This window comes from Mytilus californianus, unplaced genomic scaffold (genome assembly GCF_021869535.1).
Source record: "Mytilus californianus isolate M0D057914Y unplaced genomic scaffold, xbMytCali1.0.p SCAF_7, whole genome shotgun sequence".
In the NCBI taxonomy this organism is placed as follows: Eukaryota; Metazoa; Mollusca; class Bivalvia; order Mytilida; family Mytilidae; genus Mytilus; species Mytilus californianus.
Window position 1 is genome coordinate 106,579,683 of NW_026262723.1, and position 24,903 is coordinate 106,604,585.

The 24,903-nt window shown below is 32.3% G+C and overlaps 2 protein-coding genes across 3 annotated transcripts in view; both read right to left on the reverse strand.

Moving 5' to 3' along the window:
* Positions 1–651: 651 nt before the first annotated feature.
* LOC127709377 (core histone macro-H2A.1-like) lies at positions 652–13,977 on the reverse strand. Of its 2 annotated transcripts, none has more exons than XM_052214878.1 (7): positions 13,693–13,977; positions 12,122–12,228; positions 11,169–11,393; positions 8,474–8,563; positions 8,041–8,221; positions 5,436–5,610; positions 652–5,080 (listed from the first exon to the last, which is right to left on the reverse strand). In XM_052214878.1, the coding sequence occupies exons 1-7, from the start codon at positions 13,859–13,861 to the stop codon at positions 4,918–4,920; spliced, it is 1,110 nt and encodes a 369-aa protein (XP_052070838.1). In that variant the 5' UTR covers positions 13,862–13,977; the 3' UTR covers positions 652–4,917. The 2 variants fall into 2 exon arrangements, with proteins under 2 accessions (XP_052070838.1, XP_052070837.1); XM_052214877.1 differs by lacking the exon at positions 5,436–5,610 and adding an exon at positions 6,661–6,835.
* Positions 13,978–20,704: 6,727 nt separating this feature from the next.
* Positions 20,705–24,903, reverse strand: part of LOC127709376 (nuclear protein localization protein 4 homolog) — a 33,006-nt gene continuing 28,807 nt past the window's right edge. The window contains exon 15 of the mRNA XM_052214876.1: positions 20,705–23,370. Within this exon, the coding sequence (XP_052070836.1) occupies positions 23,213–23,370 (158 nt within the window). The 3' untranslated portion in view covers positions 20,705–23,212. The remainder of the gene's footprint in view (positions 23,371–24,903) is intronic.

Below are 24,903 nucleotides of genomic sequence, written 5' to 3' on the forward strand. Positions count from 1 at the left end.
TCTCACTGCCTTGAAGACCGATTGGTGGCCTTGGGCTGTTTTCTGCTCTTTGGTTGGGTTGCTGTCTCTTTGACATATTCCCAGTTTCTATTCTCTATTCTATTTTGACCATGACCTTGCAGACATTCCTGACACATCCTCTTGTTGGGAATTATAGTACATGCGTATCCTTCAAGGCATTCAAAAGTTCTTTCAGACTTTGAAAGTATGATTAGGATCTGGACTTTGTAGAGAGACATTCCAATTTTATTCTTCTGATGGTGAGTAACAATAATATCAAGTATTATTTATATCTTTCACAGCATTCAAGAGAACCTGACATGACTTGCTGAGACAGACCATGTGATTCCTATATAATACCCCCCCCCCCCCCCCCCCCATTCTTATAACCTCTTAACAATTATTGTTACATCACCAAACTTTTAGAAACATAAAAGGCCTTGCACACAAATTAAAAACTAGGTCAACTTTCTTTTGTTATTAGATCCTCATTCCTTGTTAAGCATCCAAGCATACAAAACAACATGACCATAAATTGTTCTTAAGAATACAAATGGGATGAAAATAATACTCTAATAACCAATTGAAACTAATAGTTATGTTGAATGTGCTATAATGTATTAAATAAGTACAAATAGAGATAAAGACAACTCCACTCAAGATATTTTTATTGATACTCCAAAATCTATGAACCTAACACATACTTATAATAAGGAAAGGACTGCTTTTACTTATAATTGAAGCAGATGAGAGTTTGTTTTAGTCTTTCAAATATTTTTTCAACAATAGGAATTACCCAATTCAAAAACTATAACATTTAAAATCTCTAAAACTTAAAAAAATCTTATTGTCAATATGATGAAAACAGTGCTCTAATATATATCTAAGATTTTTAACTTTTCATGGACCTCTTAAAAATTTTAGCTGTTATTACAATTATAAAAAGAAAAATCCTGAAATAAATATTTGACCTTTTAACTAAGTTTTAAGCATTTTTCCCCAAAATGTTCAATCTAAAGTTACATTGTGTGCCCTTGAAAGCCCACAGATGATAATTTTTTGTTATAAAAGTTATGAGATTTCAAAAAAAACTGTTTCATTCATCATAACTATCAAACTGAAGAAAAACAATGAAACAAAAACAATAAAATGTTAAACAAATTTAGAAACTGTCCTTGGATGAATTTTTTTTTTTCAAAACATGCTTCAAAAAAATTTACTGTCAGTTCTATTTTTGTAAGACCCAGCATGGTCAATTAAATATTAAAATGATGAAAATACCCTCCCATATATATGTTTAAAATACCTATAAAGAGAACTGAATGAAACGATAGCTACTGGTACTTAGTTTTCAATGTTATTTTGATGTTTTCAACAAGATTTTTCTTCTCACTGCATTTTTTCAACTGAGAACACTGAAACAGTCCTAGATCCTTTGTCTTTCATAGATGCCATTTACAAAATGAAAATTGAATAATATGAGTTAGCATTGAGTTATAATAATGAAAGCAACAAAAATCAACTAATTTGTACATTACCAATACAACGAAATGAATAACAAAAAGTAGGAAAATTAGACAAATGTTCAGAAAAATTAAATTAATTGTAACTGATAAATTTAGTGGAACATAAAAAGAATCTGACACACATGATATGTGATAGTGCAATTTTCAAGTTAAGAGAGTGTTTAACAGGAAAGGATGTTATTAATTCTGCATATGGAATCACATTAAGCTATGAAAGCCTCTGTGATGGGGAGAAAAAAAAATTTCAGGCAGCTAAATTAATGATACTGTAAAAAATTCAAAAAATTTTGTAAGTTTTTTTATTGCTAAAAATTGTGACATGATTGGTTTGAAAAAATAAAAACTCACATTTTAAACTTTGAAAGCTTTGTTTTTATTCCGATTTAACAGAAATTGTAAAATTACTCTCATTTATGTCCAGTGTTTGAGATCACAATGGTAAATGCACACACAATTGCTTGAATTTACAGAAGATGGTCAGGTGATGATGGAAATATTAAAGTTTTCTTAATAAAAAACTTTTTTTTTCATTGAATACATTCAAATGTCTTTTTTTCATGGAAAATTTAGATTTCCATTTTTCAACAGATAAAAGTTTTAATTTGATCTTTATGAATGCAAATCAAAATTTGACCTTTCCTGTAAACTGTTTTTTGTTTGTTTTTGTGGCTGATGATAATGTAATGGGTTTTTCTGTCCACTTGTCAATAGAACTCTTAATACATGTTTTGAAAGATTGACTCTTTCATTCAATGGCTGTTTTGTTCCATATCATATTTAAATGTCCAATGGATTTCAAATTTTGATGAAAGGGTCTAACAATATTGCAGCTGGAAATGATCAAATTAATAATGTAAGATTGTCAGTAAAATGTTCTTTATCTTTTTTTTTGCATATCTTTGATTTGCATATAGTGTAAGATGTACAAATGGTTTTGGGTGATAAAATGTCAGATTTCTGCTAAAAAAAATAACATAATTAGTAATTCCGACTTCCTGTGTGAATGCACATGTTCTATGACTCATCATCTGAGTTATTATTACGACACTGATGCATTGAATATTTATTGTAACAATGTATATTTTATAAGCTGTATTGCTCCTCAATTGTAATACAGGTAAACAATAATTTTCCTGGTGAAAATTGGACCTAGATTGTAGCACATTCAAATTTAATAAAATGGATAAACCTTTTATGGCATAAAATGCAATAAGACAACAGATACATGTAATTCACTCTACGATTTCAAAACGTCTACAAACATGAAAATTATGATGCAGCAATTATTTCTGTATTATTACATAGATGAAATACCATGATTTCCCACCAATATAAAAACTGATACTTCACATGTAAAAAAATCCTGCAATTTCACTCCTCTCACACAACAATAGGTTTTGTCAAAAACACAGCATCAAAAAGGAGTAAAAACTTTCAAACTGACTATTTTTGTTTTCATTTCATATGAAGGTATTGTTTTCTTTTATTAAATTTTGAACTATTCTTTATCAATAGGAAGATGTAAAATTAAATCTGAATAAAGGTCAAACATTTTGACAGAAAACTTTTACTTGTTATATTAAGGTGGTACATAACACTACAGGGAGATAACTCTGTAAAAATCAAATGAACGTTTTAAAAACGTTCTATTTTTAAGGAAATATTAAGCTTCTCAATGATCAAAATTAGTGTTTGTCAAACTGCTATATATCCAATGAAGGTTTTCCGATAAAGTGTGTGGTTCAAGTTTTTTGAAATATTTGTCAAAGGGTCAAGGTAAATATTTTGTCAAAATTTTATGAAAATTAAACGAGCCAAATTAATTTTAGTCGAGGTGTTTGGTACCACCTTAAGCATGTACATTGTATGACTCTGATGTTCTAATCACAACACACTTGTTTTGTATATCAATGAATAAAAAATTACAAATGGTCAAATGACTGATATTAAATGAAAATATGCAGCTAAATTAAAACAAGACTGAAACTTTATATATAAATGGTTATCTTGTAACTATGAAGGTGTTCAGAGTTGAAGGAATTCATGAAAAATGAAACTATTGCTGAGTCAAAGAAAAAGCATTTGGTAAAAACACACATGTCCCACTACTTACATAATTACATCATGATAATTGGTTAAAGTTATGTCACAATACTAAACAAATTATGTCCCATAAAAAAGGGGAATTTTCAACATGATTTGACTTAATATTACCAAAACAATTTTAATTTCCTAGTTTAAGTGGAACACACAAAAACTGTGTCTGATTATATTTTGACAATGAAAAAAGACAAAAAAAACTTTATATAAATATAATTTTCTACGTTAGCTCAGCTAAAACTTGTAATGAGTACAAATTTGTTTAAATAATTAACAATTGTATAAAATTCAATTTATTAAGAAAAAAAAAACAAAAACAGGTTACTAGGTAACTATCCTTATAATTTCAACAGTTAGGGGTCATCTCAAAAGTTTACAAGAAATTTCTATACAAAATTTATTTGTATTTTTGCTTGTTTGTATCAACTGATCATTTCCACTTTGGTTTCACCAACACATGGCATGTTTTTAATTTCTTCCACTTAGTTAAGTGTTTCTTACAATAACAAAATCTTTAGAAACTCCCTTTTTTATATTTTCTTTTCTTGAGTAACTTTGTTAAGAAATTTAGAGAAAACAATTTGAGACAATCCCTTAAATTTTCATGGTATAGTCAAACTTAACCATCATCACAGAAGTTATATTAACAACACTATTATATTAAAATCTACAACAAATAAACAACTTAGTCAGATTAAAACTCAGGATTGTTTCACTAAAAAATATATAGTACCCAAGGAAGATAACCCTTACAATAGGAGTGTAAACTACTGTTTTCAAGAACTCATCTAAAATGTAATGGTATCTGAAGGAATCATTTAATGATACTGATGATGTTGTTTCATATCATGAAGTAACTATATCAATGAAGATGTTTTTATGAGCAGACCTGTATTAATGGAAACAAATTATATGAATGATTTTGTGGTCTGGAAAACTTATTTTATGAATAAACTTGTGGTCCATTTCAATACCATATCAATGACCTTATAAAATACTTAATCACAAATATCAATAACAATTGTTATCTTTTCTTTTCTTTCTGTCTATTTCAAGCATTTATTAATTTTGACTTAGGAGATATGACATTAAAGATAAACATCAACACCAGTGCATAATTTGTAAACATATCCGAACTTTGACCTGGAATTCTATAGTAGTACAACTCTTATAAACATATTCTGTTGAACAATCAACAATGAAACAATTCTTTCCATAAAAACAACATTCAAAAACATTTCTATAAACATCTATTACACCTATTTGTCCTTGAATGACCTTGTCCAACAGCCTACGTATCAAGCTTAGCTAATTCACTTGTATAAATAGCTACACTCTCTGAATCGTAGAGGCAAAAATAAACTTGTTTAATGGAGCTGCCCATGACTGAAACGAAGTAGTTGTTGATTGCTCTTAGTATGATCTGTGCTGCCGTCTGCTTGGGAAATCCAGCACTAAAATATATTAAGATAAAACATTTGTTCACAGAGGTTTGACATGAAGCTAATGAGATGCATCAACAGGACAACTGAAGCAATATTTAAAACATTTTTACCACAAAGAAATCATTAGTTTTTAGAAAACCTATCTAAATTTTACTTCACATGATATTTCATATTGATATAAACAACTTTTCCAAAACTAACATGTACAACTCTTAATTTACTAATCAGAAATATATTTTTTAATAAATGAAAGACATGAAAGTTCAAAGTAATTATCCCCGTTGAAGATATATGAATAAGCAAAGGCAGAGCTACTGAAACCAACAAAAATGGTTATTTTGTAGTTTCTTTCTATTGCTCTTACCGTCCACTGCCGACAGAAGGGAAAGCTATACTTTTCAAATTCTTTTCATCAGCTAATTTAAAAGCATTATGTATTGTCTTTTCTAACAGTTGTTGGGCATTGTCAGTTTTCCATGTTGGTCCATGACTATGTATTACAAACTTGGCTGGGAAGTTGTGACCAGGGCATATAGCAGCTAACAAATAGAAAAGTTTAATTACATCCCTGGCAAAAGCACTATACAGTAAAGTAAAATTCTCTAATCAGCAATTCATTTACTCAGAAGCAGATATTTCTTTGAACAAAAAAGGTCATGGTTTACTGACCAAAACAAATTAATTTATAGTTAATATCTTAAAACAGTTACCGTAAATAAAGATTTTTAATGTCAAAATAATACAAATAATTTACTTGTTGGCTTTATTTATGAATTTAGTAACCAACTCCTTTTACTCATTTCACAAAATATGTATGCTAATAATAATGGACAAATATCTACTGCTGAAGATATAATGGTACTACTAATTAGAGAAATTGTATATAAACCATATACCAGATATCTGTCAATCTTTTTATGCTTTGAAATCAAACAAAGGGCTATACCAATTGTAGCAAGATATGGCTGCAGCATGTCGACAAGAGGATGCTTAAGAAGCAACTTTGTACACAGTAATTTCTTTGACATAGTAATAAGCTATAAATAGTCCCTTAAATCAAGGAGAGCTAATCTGATAAACTTTTTATTTCAAAAAAGAAGGTAAAAAGACTCGTGTTTGGTACTTTGAGAATATTGTTTTGAAATTGATTTGGCAACAATCCCTATCTGCCATCTGAAAACTGCACTATTTAGCAAAGATATTGTTTTAAAATTTCAGAATTTCTAGTCAAGTAAAGCTAACAGTAACCTATAGAACATGTCAACTATTGAGGCTACAGATTTATGGCAATAACGACGACAGCTACAGCACCATACCATTAAAATAAGTTAAAAAGCAGTGAAAGATTGACAGATATATGCATTCAAAAATGACAACCAACGATCCCATGTCATAATGAATGATGTGTTGCCTTTAACTTTATTCTCTTCAAGCTCAAATTCCAGGTGAATGTTATTAAATCCTAAAGGATCTTTATATTATATCAAATGTGTCACACACAAGTTGGAATATTTTCCCTCTTAAAGTCAACACAATCATTATGATATAGGAAACTGGTTGTCATAAGAAACATAAAATAAAGAACTTACTTTCCACTACTAATAGATGGAATTGCAATAGACTTGATATTTTTTTCATCTGCTAATGCTAAAACATTCTTGGTAGCCTTCTCTAACAATTGTTGTGAATTATTAGCACCCCATGTTGGACTATTTACGTGTATGACAAATTTTGCTGGGAAATTATGTCCAGAACAAATGGCAGCTGAAATGATTTAACTAGATGAGTTACTACCCTGCTATAAATATGTTTTTTATATAAAGCAAATTTTTCATGTGTTCCAACACAATTTGGCAACTTCAGTAGTATATGCAAGTTAACAAAATTTATTCCAAATTTATTGTTTGGCAAAAGGGATACAATTTAGATGCACAAGACAAAAAATTACAGAGATATAATTACAAATAACAATATATCAATAGAAAAGAAACTGTATTGTTGGAAGGCTTCAAAAGAGTTTTTTTTAAGAAACTCTAATTCTTCCATGCACCCATGTCACTTTGCTCAGCTTTAAGATATCAGATGTTTTTGACTACCAGTAGGTGCTCATAAGTTTGACCAAGACTTATTACAAACATATATATATATATTCCTACAATAACTATAATCTTTAAAGTATGTGTTGTAGTCATCAATAAAGATTATATTATTCTGGTTATATGTATATTTGTTACAGTACATGTACCAATTGGAATTCAGATTTATACTAATAAAAAATCCATTTTTTTCTTGGTTGCAAACAGTTCCATTTTGTATTGTAACATATATAATTCATTTTATACTGCAACTGTGCTATTTGTGTGCAGTCAAATTGCATTGATCATATATTCATTTGTGATATACAGACACTGACCCTCATCACCTTGTTTATGACTTTGACAATTCAAATTTCATTTATGGCGTCAATATAGAATACAGGGACGTGATTTTTTTTTACGCCATCCACTTTAAATTCAAATTTGATGGTTTCTACCAAAAAATTTTCATTTGGAATAGCTGTATGGGTTGCAATATAGAGAGAACTATAATGGTTTACTTTTACAAATTGTGACTTGGATGGAGAGTTGTCTCATTGGCACTCATACCATATCTTCTTATATCTATATAAGATATACATTGTCTCAAAATTGTTCTTGCCTCGAAATAGGATAAAAATCTTCAGCACAGCCTTGCATTCTACCTGTTCTAAGCCTTGAACAAATAAATTTGATATTTCGAGACAAATGTCATGTTTCATTATGTAATATGCTAATTTATTTCCACTAACAATTACGTACTGATTTCCCAAAAAATAACAAACCGAAATGAATTCATCTTTTCAAAATATGAATTCAACTCTCAGGGCCCATTTAACTCTTAATAGTGCATTCCGCCAATCATGTTTTTTGGGATAAGATATAATGACCTACCACCAGCAGTATCAAGTGCACCATGAGATTTGTACAACTCATCTACTTCTTTTCTGAATTCTTTTCCTCCTGCCTTCTCTATGGCCGATCCTACTTCTCCACCCATATAAAATGAAGAACTGGTTGGATGTACAATAACGTCAGCTGCTATTTTAACTAAATCGCCTTGGATGACTGTCATCTGTAATAAATGGCTTCTTTGTAAAGTAAGTACCTCATATACTAAAAACATCAATTTTGTCATAAATTTTTTTTTTACTTTACCATAAATCAAATATACAAGACTGTAGAACTCTAGATATTATCCTAAAAAATTAAACATTAAAACACAATGATATGTTTGTCACCAAATAAAATATGTACAAACAGAGCCAATTGTGGAAACTGCTTTAAAATCTTTGATAAATATTTCACAACAGAATATAATAAATACCTTTTGTCCCAAAAACAGTTTTTTCTCTGAGAGAATTGTAAATCCACCTGCTGAGGTTGCTGCTACTGCTTCAGCTGATGGTGCAAAGCCCTATAATGTAAAAAAAGGTCTTTGTTGATATGAACTAAACACCTCATATCACGACAGTTCAGCATTTCCTTCCATTCTAAAACAAATTTGACCAATGCGCCTGGTTATCATGACCAAGATTGGCTCATTCAAAAAGATCAATAACCATTAAAACATAATAAAAAGCCCCATATGAATTGTTTTTATTACAAAAGAAAAGCTATCTTTCTAAGTAGTCTGTTTTTAAGGGAATTTATAAATAAAACCCAAACAGTTCTTGGTAAACTGAAAAAAACATACAAAGAGAACAAGGTTTGTTTTGAAAGGTGAAGACAGGCAATATCACATGTATCCAAGTGACTAGGACAGGCAATATCACATGTATCATACTGACTAGGACACGAAAAAAACACATGTATCTCACTGAATAGATCAGGCAATATCAAATGTATTCCCATTGACTAGTACAGGCAATATCACATGTATCCCAGTGACTAGGACTGTGGACAGGTAATATCACATGTATCCAAGTGACTAGGACTGTGGACAGGTAATATCACATGTATCCCAGTGACTAGGACAGGCAATATCACATGTATCCCAGTGACTAGGACTGTGGACAGGTAATATCACATGTATCCCAGTGACTAGGACGGGCAATATTACGTATCCCAGTGACTAGGACTGTGGACAGGTAATATCACATGTATCCCAGTGACTAGGACAGGCAATATAACATGTATTCAAGTGACTAAGACAGGTAATATCACATGTATCCCAGTGACTAGGACAGGTATTATCACATGTATCCCAGTGACTAGGACAGGCAATATCATATGAATCCCAGTGACTAGGACAGGTAATATCACATGTATCCCATTGACTAGGACAGGTAATATCACATGTATCCCAGTAACTAGGACAGGTAATATCACATGTATCCCAGTGACTAGGACAGGTAATATCACATGTATCCTAGTGACTAGGACAGGTTATATCACATGTATCCCAGTGACTAGGACAGGCAATATCATATGTATCCCAGTGACTAGGACTGTGGACAGGTAATATCACATGTATCCCAGTGACTAGGACAGGCAATATCACATGTATCCCAGTGACTAGGACTGTGGACAGGTAATATCACATGTATCCCAGTGACTAGGACAGGCAATATCAGGTATCCCAGTGACTAGGACTGTGGACAGGTAATATCACATGTATCCCAGTGACTAGGACAGGCAATATCACATGTATTCAAGTGACTAAGACAGGTAATATCACATGTATCCCAGTGACTAGGACAGGTAATATCACATGTATCCCAGTGACTCGGACAGGCAATATCATATGTATCCCAGTGACTAGGACAGGTAATATCACATGTATCCCAGTGACTAGGACAGGTAATATCACATGTATCCCATTGACTAGGACAGGTTATATCACATGTATCCCATTGACTAGGACAGGTAATATCACATGTATCCCAGTGACTAGGACAGGTAATATCACATGTATCCCAGTGACTAGGACAGGCAATATCATATGTATCCCAGTGACTAGGACAGGCAATACCACATGTATCCCAGTGACTAGGACAGGTAATATCACATGTATCCCAGTGACTTGGACAGGCAATATCATATGTATCCCAGTGACTAGGAGGCAATATCGCGTTTCCCAGTGACTAGGACAGGCAATATCATGTTTCCCTGTGACTAGGACAGACTAACTGAAATACTTTGGATATTTTCTATAATGACTTACAAAACTGATGTTATTCTGTGTATCATCAATGCTACATATATAATTAATCTGATTGGCCTGGTAGTCTCCTGCTCACCTTTAGTGAGGGAGTCTTAGGTTCAACCCTAGCCAGGTCAAGACAAAGATTTGAAAATTGGTAGCATCATTTAGAAGTAAGATCAAAGACTGGTCTGCTGGGGGTCAAAATAATGTGTCCAGGTCGGGCGACATGTCTTCTTGTGTACAGTCTGACTGTTACCTTGTGAACTAGCACGTTAAAAATCAGACTCAGTGTGTCAGTCTAATACAACCCAGGGTTTATATTCATATCAAATTATCATGTTCTCGTCCTTAATATGCATTTAATTTGCCACTGGATGTTAAACAGCCATCCATCATTATCATCTTATAATCAATCTGAGTCAAGTTAATTTATGCAAAGTCTGAAATGTTTGCTTTTAACAGCATTAAGCTGATACAGATCTAATCAGTTGTCAAGATCAAAGGCAAAATATCCCAATTTTTTCAATCGTACAGATATAGTTTTCACATTTCTTTAAAGCCCTAAAAAGTCTACAAACCACAAAGGTTCAATGACTTGGATAAAAAATATAGTTACTTGGACTTCTCCCTCTCTTTAAGATGTGCAAAGGTTACCTATTTCAGGACAAAATGTGAGCCTGTTTACCAACCCTTTTCCCAATGGCAGTCCACATTACCGTCTTTTTAACCAAGTACAGGTAACCAAGGTTTTTGTCATGATTCTGCCTTTAGATGATTTGGAAGTTTTTTGGGTTTTTTTTTGCTGTTGTTTTCTTGATGTATGCCATCTTTTCTTTTGCTTACATTATGTTTGTTTTTTCCGTTCTATTATTACCTTGGCTGGTTTAGGAGCTTTTGTTGCTTTCCCAGATTTGCCTTTAGCAGCAGGAGGTGATGGTGGAGTAGCTGATGCTTTAGCTTTAGTTTTAGTTTTTGTTGGAGTTGCTGCCACCTGTTTAGGGAGGACATTCTGGAACTTTGGTCCTTTTCTTCTTGTCAACAATTCAGGATGAATATGAGGTAGTACACCTCCACTTGAAATTGTTACATGCTTCAGTAACTACAAAATATATGTACAGCTCAATACATTTATACATCCTGAACATAAAATTCAACATCCAAAGTCAATATTTCCTGTATTTTATGTTAAATGTATTTCGTTTCATTGTGGATTTAAGTGGAATAATACAAGTAAGAAGTATGTGCAGTGTTAAATGAAAAACTTCTGTAAAATATTGCATTAAATATGATTTTGTTGGCTTTTATGACAGTTTAAACTAACTTCAATCTCTTAACAACTGAATTAAGTTCATAAGGGAAGGGATAACTTTACACATTTAATAAAACTCTGAAATAAAAATTGAGATTATTCTATCTGAATTATTCTTATTACAATAGCTTAAACATTGAAACAATGTAAAAGGCAGAAGTGGGTTTGACTACCAGTAAATTGGAAAAGACATCAAATTTTCAGTTTAAAATCTATTTCCCTGTATTTGTAAGAAAAAATATTTGCATTGCTTTCTGTCTCACCTCTTATACACATAATACCCCTTACTGAGGAGCACTTTGATGTGCATTTTATAACAAACACTTTGTATGCAGTTATTCTATAGCTGAAACGTAAGAGAAACTAAGTTTTTAAATGGAACACGAAATGCATATATATGAAAAAGTCAGTAATATTATTGGCAAAAGACAGTTTTTGGTCACAAAGTCTGCTTTGCATGCCAAATCAAGAGATACCCTATTAATTGAATGCTAATTTCACATTAAATTGTGACATACCCTATTCAATTCTTCATCATTAGCCACTGCTAGAAGAATATGCCGAGGAGTAACACGAGCCCTTTTATTATCTCTAGCAGCATTTCCTGCCAACTCTAATATCTCAGCTGAAAAAAATGTATGATAAATATGAATATGTATGGCCATTATTAATATAAATCAATAATTCTACATATTTTATAAGTCAACCATATTTGCAAACTTGAACAGTAATATTTTACTAAAGGTTATTTTAGGACTTTCAAGATGTTTTACTAGTTTCCTTACCAGCAATAAAATTATGTAGAAAACCAAACATAAACATGATAAATAAAGGGATACAATTCAGTTGTCATAGTTCTGCAGTGTGTCTATTTAAATTTTATATTCAGTGTCTCTGGGGGAATCAATACCCCTTATAAGACTAATAACTTATAAAGAAACAGATGAGGTCAGAAGTGCATTTGTTTTTGTTTTTTGTGTAGAAATTTAGTAGAAATAACTCATGCTGAGACACAGGTTTTTTTCTTTAAGAGTTTGCAGGACTTGTTTCAGAGATATGGATCTTTTTGTCAGTAGTGTGAGTTATATTTAAAGTGGGGACAAGTTGGCAGTGAGGTTAGAATATGTGGTGGGGTTTATACATAGGGGTGTTGAAAAAGTCTCCAAAAGTAAATTTATGATTGGAACGAGTTATACCTTTGTTTTAGTTAGAAATTATTTTTTTAAAAGTTTGGACAAGTATGTGATGAGTCAATTAAGCTTATCAAATAATACTCACATCATCTATGGGGTGAGTTTGTAGTTTCTATTGGTTGTGTGAGTTTGCAATTGTTTTATCAGTGGTGTGAGTTATTGTCAGTATTCAAAAATGTTTATTCTATATCATATAATAGGTGGGGCGAGTTTGTAGGAAATACACAGAAAGTATTATATTTTTCTAAATTAAACGGGAAACGGAGGGGGGTTGCATTTTTCGCAAGTGTGAGAAAAGTCTGTTAAACCTATTACATATTTCTTGTGTAATGGGTTGGGCAAGTGCACAAACACTCATGTAAAATGCAACATTTTTCTCAATGAGATCATGACTGAAAAATTATCTGAATAAAAAAAAAGTAGCCTTTAAAAATTTATTTTTTGGAGGGTGTTAACTTTTATTCAGTTCTAATTTGAACTATAGTCTCACAGGAAAAAATATTGCCACTTACAGGAATGTGTATGCACCATGACGACATTAGAATGACAATTGATACCTGAATTCTTGGTATAATACCCATTTATAAGGATCTGGGACAATTACACTTACATTAAACATTTTAGTCCTATAGTGAGGATGTGTCCCTACCAAAGGTTTACAGCATTGAGGATATTGTTAATTATAGCCAATGATTTGATGCACCTTTTCAAAATAATAATAATGCTTTACACTCTGGAACAGTATAGTATTTTTGGCATAAAATACTACCATACTAAATTTTAACTTTGATTATACATTTTCCTGTCATGTAGGTGTTAGTAGTCATGAGGGGGCATTTGACACTTGAAGTATTAAGACTAATGCGTTGTCATGAAATGTTAATGGTGTGCAGTACCGGTTAGATACTCTATGACTGCTGCCAAATAAACTGGAGCTCCAGAACCGATACGGAAATGATGTGTCACTCCCTTCAGGTACCGGCGCATCCTTGCAACTGGAAACAAAACACCTGCTTTCGCAGATTGCGATGTTATCTTTTTCTTCTTTGCACCGCGTGCGGACATACTGGTGCTTTATAATTGACCTAAAAATGCTGACATATACAATAATATTGTGTTGACACCGTAAACTTATTTGCAAGATCAGGCGAAGCTTTGCATCGACTTGCTGGTTGGTCCTAAATCCAACTTCCGGGTGGATTCTAAATTGGGACGAAAGCTCCGAACAGCAAAGATTAAAACGCGGGTGATTTCAATTTACAACAGACAAATCAAGGATTTGTATAGTAAGACTTACTATACAAATCCTTGGACAAATTAACTATATTATATCTAATTAAATCTATGTCATAATGCTTATGTTATTACCGAATACGTCACAGTATGAACCGACTGTTCGATGACGGCGTTTTAAACGACGATCTCAGCGCTGATTGACCTCGGGTCAACCGGTGTAACGTTCGAGATTGGTGTTTTACCGAAAATAACCCGTGACTTGGAAATTTTAAAGGATTTTATCAAACTATCTGTGCACAGGATTTATTTGTTTTTAAACAGTTTTGATTTAGAAGAAAAACCGACATGGTTAGAAAATACAAATAATTATGTACACCATTACTAACACAATTCTACATTAATATTCTTGTAATGGTTAGATAATACATCAAATAACACCATTACAAACTTAATCCCAATTTTTTATATTCTATTTTTAGAATTTTACCTGTGACGTCACTTTTTGTGGCCGTTTGATACATTCGTGTGACGTACAATTCATTATTCCATTGTGGTGTACTAGTGTTCTGTCGTAAATTAATGGAAGTTTGTCCATTATTATTCTGTGGTTTACATGTTGTAATGAACTATTATATTATTTATTCATGTATTTCTCTGTCTTGAGTGTTCTTGCGTTTATTTGTACTGTATTCCTGTCACGTAATGTTGTCATTTTATCGGTATTTTTAACATTGCCATATAAGCGGGAGGTTTGTCTAACCATTAAACCAGGTTCAACTCACCATTTTTTCTTAAAATGTCCTGTTCTAAGTCAGGAATATGGCAGTTGTTATCAACTAGTCCGTTTCTACGTATGTTTGTTTTTGTAGCAGTTCAGTGTTTCTGTTGTTCCGTTATTTTCCTCTTATAGTTAATGTGTTTCCCTCGGTTTTGGTTTGTGCCTCAGATTTGTTTTCGCTCAATCGATTTATGACTATTGAATAGCGGTATACTACTGTTGCCTTTATTTTTTATTCACCTGGATTAAGCAAGTTCAGTCTTGTCACCATACAAGAAAAAAGATATTGACAAGATAGAAGGAGTTCAAAGAAAAGTAACTAAACAGCTAGCCTCAAAGATCCAGAGAGACTCTATAAGTACTACACTTACCTACACTTTCAAATTGGAAATTAGGAGGGACTGGAATTTACAAAATTGTGTAAATGGCTACTATGATAAGGAAGCAAGTTCTTCTTAAAAATTGACGGAGGACTCACAACAAAGGGTTATAAATAGCGGAACAATAGTAATACAGTGGTTCCCCAAAGGTTTCAATAAAATATCCGAAAACGCTCATTCTCTGTAAGAATAGCCAAAACCTGGAACAAACTGCCAGATGTTGAAGTTGAAGGTCAACTTAGAGGATCTCCTATCACGTGGAAAATAAATAACGGAGCTAGAACCTTTATATATATTTATATATCAGAAGAAAGTCATTGGGATTGGAATATTTTTCCGATGAATAAGAACAGGGTAGACACTCGATCAAGGAGAGTAATTGGTTTAGAGACAACACTATTACCTGCTAAACATGAAATAGTAGTAAAATCGGGACTGACAAGAAATGTATAGTAGATACTTCATTAAGTTTTTATGGTTTTCTGTCTCCTGAGAGAAGTTTTAGGAAAAATAATGGACAAGCGCTAGCAAGAGTTCATGTGAATGCATATGAGGGAACAGGGAACAATTTGTGCCAGAATATTTAATGAAACCAATACAGATATCATACTGTATAAGGAAACGCATAATTATAGCTTTGTTTTTCCAGTTATGAATATCGGACAAAGTTGAGGTTTATAATGATAATGTTGACGTTAAACTTTGTCACATTGAAGAGAAAAGATACAAGACTGATGAATAGTTATACCTCAATATATGGACAATATGTTTCTTGAAAGAAAGAAGTTATAAACACAAGAAGAGACCGATCAATTTTGGAAGGTGTTATGCAGTACCAAGTGGTATTTGCTAATCTGAATGGAAAACATGGGAAAACTTTATTGGGAATGCATTCTATAAAATTACATGATGAAACACCAATAAAAAAACCCGAAAAGAGTAGCATTGCTCAAGAGGCAAATTTTGGAAAATGAACTGGAAAATTTATGAAGAAAAGTATCATAAAAAAATCACGAAGTTCATGGTCCGCTCCCAACCATTACAGAACTGAAATGTATGATGCAGATCTGCTGCAGGTTTGCTGCAAACACAAAGTTTGCAGGAAACATAAAATAAGGTTTACAGGTCTGCAGCAAACATTTATATGCAAATTAATAACTCTCCAGTGGCGGATCCAGAGGGGGGCGTAGATCGAGGGCGTACGCCCCCCCTTTGCTTGCACTTTTTTTTGTAAAATGATTAATCAGACTAGACTTCGTGAACTTTGCCATTTCCCGTGTATTTAATTTTTATGCGACAATTCTTTACTTATAAAGATTTTTTTCGCTCGTATTTAGTGTAATATATTATTGATTATGTCAAAGTCATGTGATTCTCTACGGTGGAGCTGACCAGTTCGTCGAAAGAAACGTCACTCAGTCATTTTGAAATTCAAATTACAGTAACACATTGCTTAGGCTGAGGATGACAAGCATGACACCTTCAAAGCGACAAAGTATTGAGCAACAACGTATTGAATTCTATTTCACAATTCCACCCAACAGAAAGTAATACTCTATATTACACTCTCATAAAAAAAAAGTTCCACAGCAATATTATTTACCTACGAAAACATGTTTAACCCCACACGCCCCAGCCCATTAATAATTAACATTGCTGAATAGTGATCCTTAGTCAGTAAGCTCTAGATATAGATTTAAAGTCTAAGGTACGGACCATTTGATCTGAGGGGGCAGTCTGAGATATTTTAGAGAAAAAATTCTGACCCTGATTTTTACCTTAAACAAAAATTCTGGCCGTATCTGGATTGAAAACAATAATCTTGTCCACTTTTTTGCTATTAGAAAAAAAATATTTTCAACAGAATTATTTAGCATTAAATGAACATGATGAATAAAAAACAGGCGTAATTTTTTTGGGGGGGGGGGGGGGGGGGTTTGCATGTGAATCCCATATCTGACCGGAATGTCTCTTTCGCCGAACTGATATACTGAATACTTTTTTCAAGGCCCGACTGCAACCTGCCTGCTGGTTGTGGCCTGTATGTCTTCATGTGTCGACCGTCATTCACAACTTCATTGTCATTTCCGACTTATTCGTAGCCTTTGGTTGATTTGGAACCCCTCACTTCCCTTGTTGGGTAAAACGTTTCAACCAAACATTTGGATGAAAATTGCTTGTTTGTCTTTCTTCGTGTCGGTCGTATTGTAAATTTAATTGAATAGCCGTATATCTTGTTTACAACAAAAAATCTGTGAGGTTATGCTTACCAACCATACAACAAACGATAATTTTCCATGTCCATTTTTTACTGACAAATCCCACATCAAATATATTAATTAGTACATAGCTTTGGATCCATCCAATCATTTCATAATAGACAATTGATGGAGAGAATACGGCACCAAAAATGTCCAACCCCTACACTTTAACTATAAAATGCATTTTACACTTATTTTATGTTTTTTATCCAAAAAAAGGTCCAAAAATGTTTTTTAATACTACGCCCCCCTTTCCAAAATCCTGGATCCGCCCCTGCTCTCCTGCGTGTTTGCTGCAAGTTTGCATCATGTAATTTTATAGAATGCAATTTTGCAGCAAACACTCAATTGGACGATAAACTGTTTTCGGTAGACTTGCAGCACATTTGAAACAAACATGCAACAAATACATATTCCATTAAAAAAACATTCTTGGGCTTTTGCAAGCTTTCTGCAAATGCACATTAAATGTTGCAGATTGTCAGCAAATGTTTGCAGTAGGCTGATTTTGTCATTAAGGGCATTGTCTCTGTACAAAAACAGAATCATCACGGCGGCTATGTGTGGATTACCGGAAATTCAATGAAACGACCATCAAAAATGTGTATCCGATACCGAGGATTAAAGATAACTCACTCTATGTGGACCTCATTGGTACTCATCACTGAACTTGGCTATGGCTCATCATCAACTACCAATGAAAACTTGTGACAAAGAAAAGACTGCATTTTTAACCACAACCCTAAATGATGTACTTTATCAATATATATCAATGCCATTCGGACTATGTAATGCGGCATTAAAAGTTCCAGATAATAATTGAAACAACATTAAAAAGTAAAATCACAAAAATACCGAACTCCGAGGAAAATTCAAAACGGAAAGTCCCTAATCAAATGGCAAAATAAAAAGCGCAAACACATCAAACGAATAGATAACAACTGTCATATTCCTGACTTGCGGACATCAGTGGCAATAAGCGGACATCAGTGGCATATTGCATAATTTTGTCTTGACGATATTATTGTTTATGGAAAATCCTCATGATTGCTCATTGAAGGGACCCCTGCAAGTACATCACATTCCTGTTAAATATACAATCGGATAAAATGTATTCTCGTATTAGGAAATAAACAGCAAACTAATGTGTTATAAATTTCTTCGTAATATCATTGCAAGCTAGAAATTTAATAGGCTACTGCAAAGAAAAATCGATCAAAGGCTTAAATGGCCCGGTTGCCCAGATTAAATGGAGAATGATCTTTACTGAACATTTAAATATAATGAAATGTAAAATGGGAAAAATGTATTTTTTTTTAAACAATTCCATAATAGAATTAAGGTGCACAACTGAATAGGTTATCAAACTTTCTGTGAAGTTCCAAAGATATAGGTTAAACACAAAAATTGATGCCATCTTTTTGGGCATAAGTTCCAAAGTCTTGAAAAAATGGAGAAAAACACCTCAAACAAATCAATAAAAAAAGATGCACAACTTCAACATTTGTGCAATCATTCCATAGAGTTTCAAGGATCTGGGTTGAAAACTGTAGGAGGATCTGATTACACAAAACTTGTACCCTCTTTCATAAATTTAGCTGAAAAATCACTAAATTCCCAAGTGTGGAAAAATGAGAAAAAGCATCCTCATACAATTCCATAATAGCAGGTGCACAATTTCAACAATAGGATTTGGGTTGATAACTAGAAGAGAGGCGAAATGTACCAAAGGGACTATCAAACTCACAAGTCGAATATAAACTGACAACACCACGGCTAAAAAGAAAAAAAAACAAACAACAGTACACAAAACACAACATAGAAAACCAAAGACTGAGCAAAACGAACCACAAAAAAACCTTGGGGAGATCTCAGGTGCTCCGGAAGGGTAAGCAGTCACAATCGGGAAAAAGGGGGCGCGATTGAAGTTACGACAATTGGAACATATCCGTTGTCATCTTTGAAACGGATATTCCATAACGGTCAACCAACTCGTGATGGCGTCCGTAAAATTTCAAGGGACGATTTCAACTTCACCATTTGGAACTCTTGGTTTAATAGCTTCCTGGTGAGCAGCAACCCTCTATCCAGGAAATCATGATAGGAAATACAAGCATATCGTATCAACTGGGAGATATATACTCTGTATGCAGGTGCTGCTGGAATGTTGCTACATAGAAATGGGAAGTTCACAATTGGGAAGCTGAAATCATCTCTTTTGTCGTTAAGTTTTGTTTTTACAAAATTGGTACCATCTTTTGTAAATTTTATGAAAAATGACCAAGTTCCCGTACAGGGAAAGGGACAGAAATTCATCTATAATAGCAGGTGCACACATGCAATGTGTACAATTATCCAGGGATCCGACTTAAAAACTGTGGGAGTTAACACAAATTAGGTATCAACTTTCCCCGCCCACATGGCTGCTTATCTGCCAGACAAAACCCTACTATGAGCCTGTTTTGGACTTTGTCCAAGTCAGCTAAAAATCACTACATGCACACGAAATAACTATAAGCTTTTATATCTGTTCTTTATCTCAAAGTCACAGTGAAGCCTTCAACATAAAGAGTAAAAACTCTCTCCTCACTGATTTAATTGCTAGATGTCCATCATGCTAATCTTGGCATTGAACTGCTTCAGGTTGATATCAACAAATTTGAAGTTATTAAGATATACAATAAATAGGTACTGAAAGCCAAAAGATTTTTTTTTCAATTCTTTAATTAAATGTTGGTTCATCTTCCTAATTTTCTCTAAATTTCTCAATTTGGTTGTTCTGATTCAGGTCCTTGAATAATAACATTCAGTATGTTGCAGTTCTGTAATATCATTACATGTTCTTGTAACTGAAAAACATCTGATAAATTTACTTAGGATTGACAAAAGTAACTAATTATTGCAATATTCCCACATAACCAAATCTTTAGTAATATCATCTGATGTTCATACAATAAATCTGGGGAATGAAGTCTCTGTGAAGTAAGTCAACAATCAAGCCTTGCCTTTACAAATGGCTGAAGAGAATCATGTTGGACAATGCCATTGTTCAAGCTACCATTGGTTATAACATACAAACCTTTCTTGTTTGTGTATGATAGTATAGAATTATAATTTTTACTTTGAAAAAATAAATACTACACATCAATATAAAAAAAATTGTATCTCATATGTTTGACTTAATAGTTACTTCATCATATGGGATAAGATTATTTTCAGATATCATGAACTAATAACATCAAGAACACCAAAATTATTTTAATGTATTTATTAATTATCAGAATAAATAAGACATTGTGCACCAATATTCCTTTGTCAGGCTGATAAACAAAAATATATAATTCATGTTAAAAATCTCACAAGTCTTTTAAACACCAAAATTATTATATTCATGCATTCAAGCAAACTATATGTGACTTTGGACTAGAATCTTACTATAGTTTCATTGTTAGTAGGATACTTAATGTTATGGAGATCAATGACATTACATAATGCTGGTAAAGGTTTTTTTTCAAGAGTTTTTGTCTACTTTTTATTTGATATATTTTGAGAATTACATAGACAAGTCAATTCCAGCCTAAGAGAAAAAAAATGTTCACTATCTCATCACTTTTTGATTTCACACTATCTCAAGCAAAGGACCTCCCTTTCCCAACCTCTTGTGATTGTGTATTAAATGAAACAGAAAAAGGATTAAGTTGCTTATCAGAAGAAAATGATATAACCCATCGTTGTAAATATAACGGAATTTGATGAGACTGTCGTACAAGTGAGAGGTTTAGCGCTATAAAACTAGGTTCAATCCACCATTTTCTACATTTGAAAATGCCTGTACCAAGTCAGGAATATGACAGTTGTTGTCCATTCGTTTGATGTGTTTTGTCATTTGATTAGGGACTTTCCGATTGACTTTTCCTCGGAGTTCAGTATTTTTGTGATTTTACTTTTTAGTGATCAGTCATTTATTTTCTTAACCAATGTAAATGGTAAATAACCAAATTGAACCCAAAATATTCCAGAACAATGTACAACATCCCCTTGTTATACAACTTTTTTAGTTACAAACAGAAAAGGTTAATTTATATACCGCTTCTATCATCATTTCTGCAACCTTTCCTTTAAATAATTCTATACGCTTTCCATTCACTTGTAATAGATTTTTTACTGAAAGATAAGGAATACTTCAAACCATACATTATCAAATGAATGTAATTCTAGGAAAATTAACTTTCACTAAAGAGTGATTTTTTTGGGGGAAAGTTATTTTCACAATTTTTTAAGTATAAAGTTATTAACAAATTTGAAAGAAAGAAGGTGGCACTGTTTATCACAGTTCAAATTCAAAGAGAGTACCAGGACAACTGTTTTCATTACTTACTGTCTGAAGAGAGGCTTTAAGGATGAGAGAGTGTAATATTATACCTTCCTAATAATAGAAGGAAGGTGCATTTAAGTAGAGAGTTCAAGGTCCAAAATTTGATATACAGTGTGTATTAATTTCACTCAAAAGTTTTACATAACCTAAACCATATTTCTTTAATTTGCATGACATTTGAAACTTAATGACCAGTTATTTATAAATAACTATAGGGTCAGCTGAGGCTGTATTACTCTCTTAGCAGTCATGCAATGATGTGAGATTTTTTTTTACAGTAACAAATAATCTTTCATTCTAAATCTTTTTTCAACCTCCCATCAGGTTTTTTTAATCTGTACTGGACAAATCATAGAAAACAACATTTTGAAAGTATTTTTTATCATTCAAAATTTTTCAAGAATTAAGGATTGTTCAGAAAATTTTGTGACTGTCAAATTTTGAGCTTTCAGCAAACATTAGCTAAACTCAAAATTACATTTTGTTCACCATGATAATTGATTCTGTTAAAATTTTTAAATTATACTCCATTTTTGTATTTTAATTTGTTAATTTAGAAAATAAACCAATGTTGAAATTGTATCACAAAATGATCTACAGCATCAGAAAAAAAAAGATACAACAAAACAGATGTAATTGTTGTAAAAATAGATTTCATATTCTGTAATATCCAAAAATTCAGACATATATAATTTCTTGGAGAGTGATGAATATGGCAATATTTGTATCTTTTTGTTTTTTTCATTATACATTGTTTATCACCCATTGCAGGAAAAAGATGTTCTAAAGATCTTGTGAAGTTTTTGTCCGTAGAAAGCAAAGCAATGACACTTGAAACGAGGTCATCAAAGGTCTCTGCTTAACCTGTCTATGGTAAGAAGTTCCAAGTGTTTATAAAGACAAATGGCAAGCCAAAGCAAAATGTTGGTGAGGACAGTAAATTATAATCATATATGTATATCAATATTTTAACTTTAATAGAAATTAGGTCCCTTAAAGAAGCAGTAATTCTATAAAAACAGTAGAGAAACCTCTAAAATAATTTTTACATTTTTGCAAGATCAGGATATGATTTTCATTGACTACAGAGAATGTATCTTTTATTCTTTGACAATAAAGAAGGCTATACAGTGCAGATAACTACAATCCAGTAATCACAATAAAAGTAATTTTCATAACAATTCAATAAACAACTTTTAATACACAGTACACTATAGTTGTCAAGGAGACTGAAAATAAACTACATCCCACATTCTATTTATTGGACTAAATATCAGGAAAGAAACTTTCAGATGACAAAATGCCATTGTTTTTCTGGTATTCTTAGAATATTCTTTGACGGAAATAGCACTTTAAGATTTCTGCTACAATGTATAATACTAATATTTATTGTTTGGGAAGTGAACACATATCACAATGGTCTTTATCTGTTGTGTTTATAAATGTACAATGTGCACACGTCCAACTTGAGCCTATAGGAGGTAATGGTGCAGCCTTGGGTCCAACGTAAGATGATGATGGCCTCCCTGGAGTTAGAGTGGGAACTGAAAAATAGAAAAATCCTTTATTAATTATTAGTAACTGTGCACACAAAATTCATTTTGATGTTTCAAAAGCAGCTGAGAGTGTTGGCACATACTAGAGTCTTTTATATTACAATACAGGAACTGTGTTACCATTTAAGGATATCAACATACTTTTATCCTTTGAAGGGTATCAACATACATTCAGCCTTTTGAGGATATCAACAAATTGTTTCAGAAAATATTGAGTATGCCAATGCACAGTTTGTTAAATACATTGAACAGTATTAAAAATGCAAGGTAAGTGCAATTAGTCAAAAGTATTTAGTATTCTTAAAAATACTTGAAAGCATTTACCAAAGGTGAAGACTAGCGGAAAAAAAAGATACTCTCCCAGATATTTGCCAAGTATTTCACATTGTTGCTACCTCAACAACATCCATCTCTTTCTCAAAGTTTAAGTTAAATAATGAATTTGAGTAATACACATAATTTGTGTTAACCAAATTCAATGTTCCTGTTAATTGATTATAGGTTTTTTTCATGAATGTCTCATGGTTATGTAATAAACCAATTTGTTGTAATGATTTAAAATCATAGCCTTTTATAATTCTGTATAGAATGGCTCTCTATTTTATACATTAAATGTAATGTTTTACTGTATATAATTGAGAGATGAAACATAAATAAAATATTGGATGTCTCATTATTTGGTTAAGGAGAGGATTTCTTGTTATAACTTATTAAGTTATATAGATACAATGAATAAGCGTTGATTCATGAAAAACAAACCATTCGCCCGGAATAAGTGTTGATTCTTGAAAAAGAAACCATGAGCCCGGAGGGCGAATGGTTTGTTTTTCATGAATCAACGCTTATCCATTGTATCTATAACTTAAACTATTGTGTTAATGTCTTTTCAAAATTAAAGCCTTTTCTTAATAAGAAGGTATGGTAAGTGAGTTTAAATATCTATTTTATCATGTTCAACGATGCATTAATAAATCTAAGATCACAATTAATTGGTTAGAAAAATACAAATATAACACAACACGTCTGCCTTTGAATTATCAGGCATCTGAATATTATCTGTGTTTACAAAATAAGACATATTCGAACTTATTTCTAATAAAATAGAGAATGGAAATGGGGAATGTGACAAAGAGAAAAAATCTGACCAAAGAGCATATATAAAGTATATATAATAAGTATGTTACCAAAATTTCTAGCAAGAAGCCTAATTCTAGGCACATCACGATTTACTCCCATAGGAATTTGTGAATAAACATTTGAAAATTATGTAGTAAAACAGATGAAATCATACTATATTTATAAAACAAAAATGGACAAATAGAATGTAATCATTTTAGTTTCAAATATGTGTTCTTGGTTTCAACAGACAATAATAATCCAAAAATATATGGTAAAACTTGCTATTATTACAAAAATATCCACAATAACATACATAATCAGAAAAAAAACAGGAAAACTAAAGAATAGGGACAACAAAGAGAATACAGGGATTCGAACCTAAACCAAAAAGTCCCTACCTTT

Bases quoted from the DNA above. Each gene is read 5' to 3' on its own strand.
- LOC127709377 (XM_052214878.1), bottom strand. From the start codon at position 13,861: ATGTCCGCACGCGGTGCAAAGAAGAAAAAGATAACATCGCAATCTGCG. The intron at 8,222-8,473 runs GTATTTATTATA...CATTTATTACAG, and splicing joins AACTGTTTTTGGGACAAAAG to ATGACAGTCATCCAAGGCGA. The intron at 5,611-8,040 runs GTAGGTCATTAT...TCTATTTGTTAG, and splicing joins TGCACTTGATACTGCTGGTG to CTGCTATATGCCCTGGTCAC.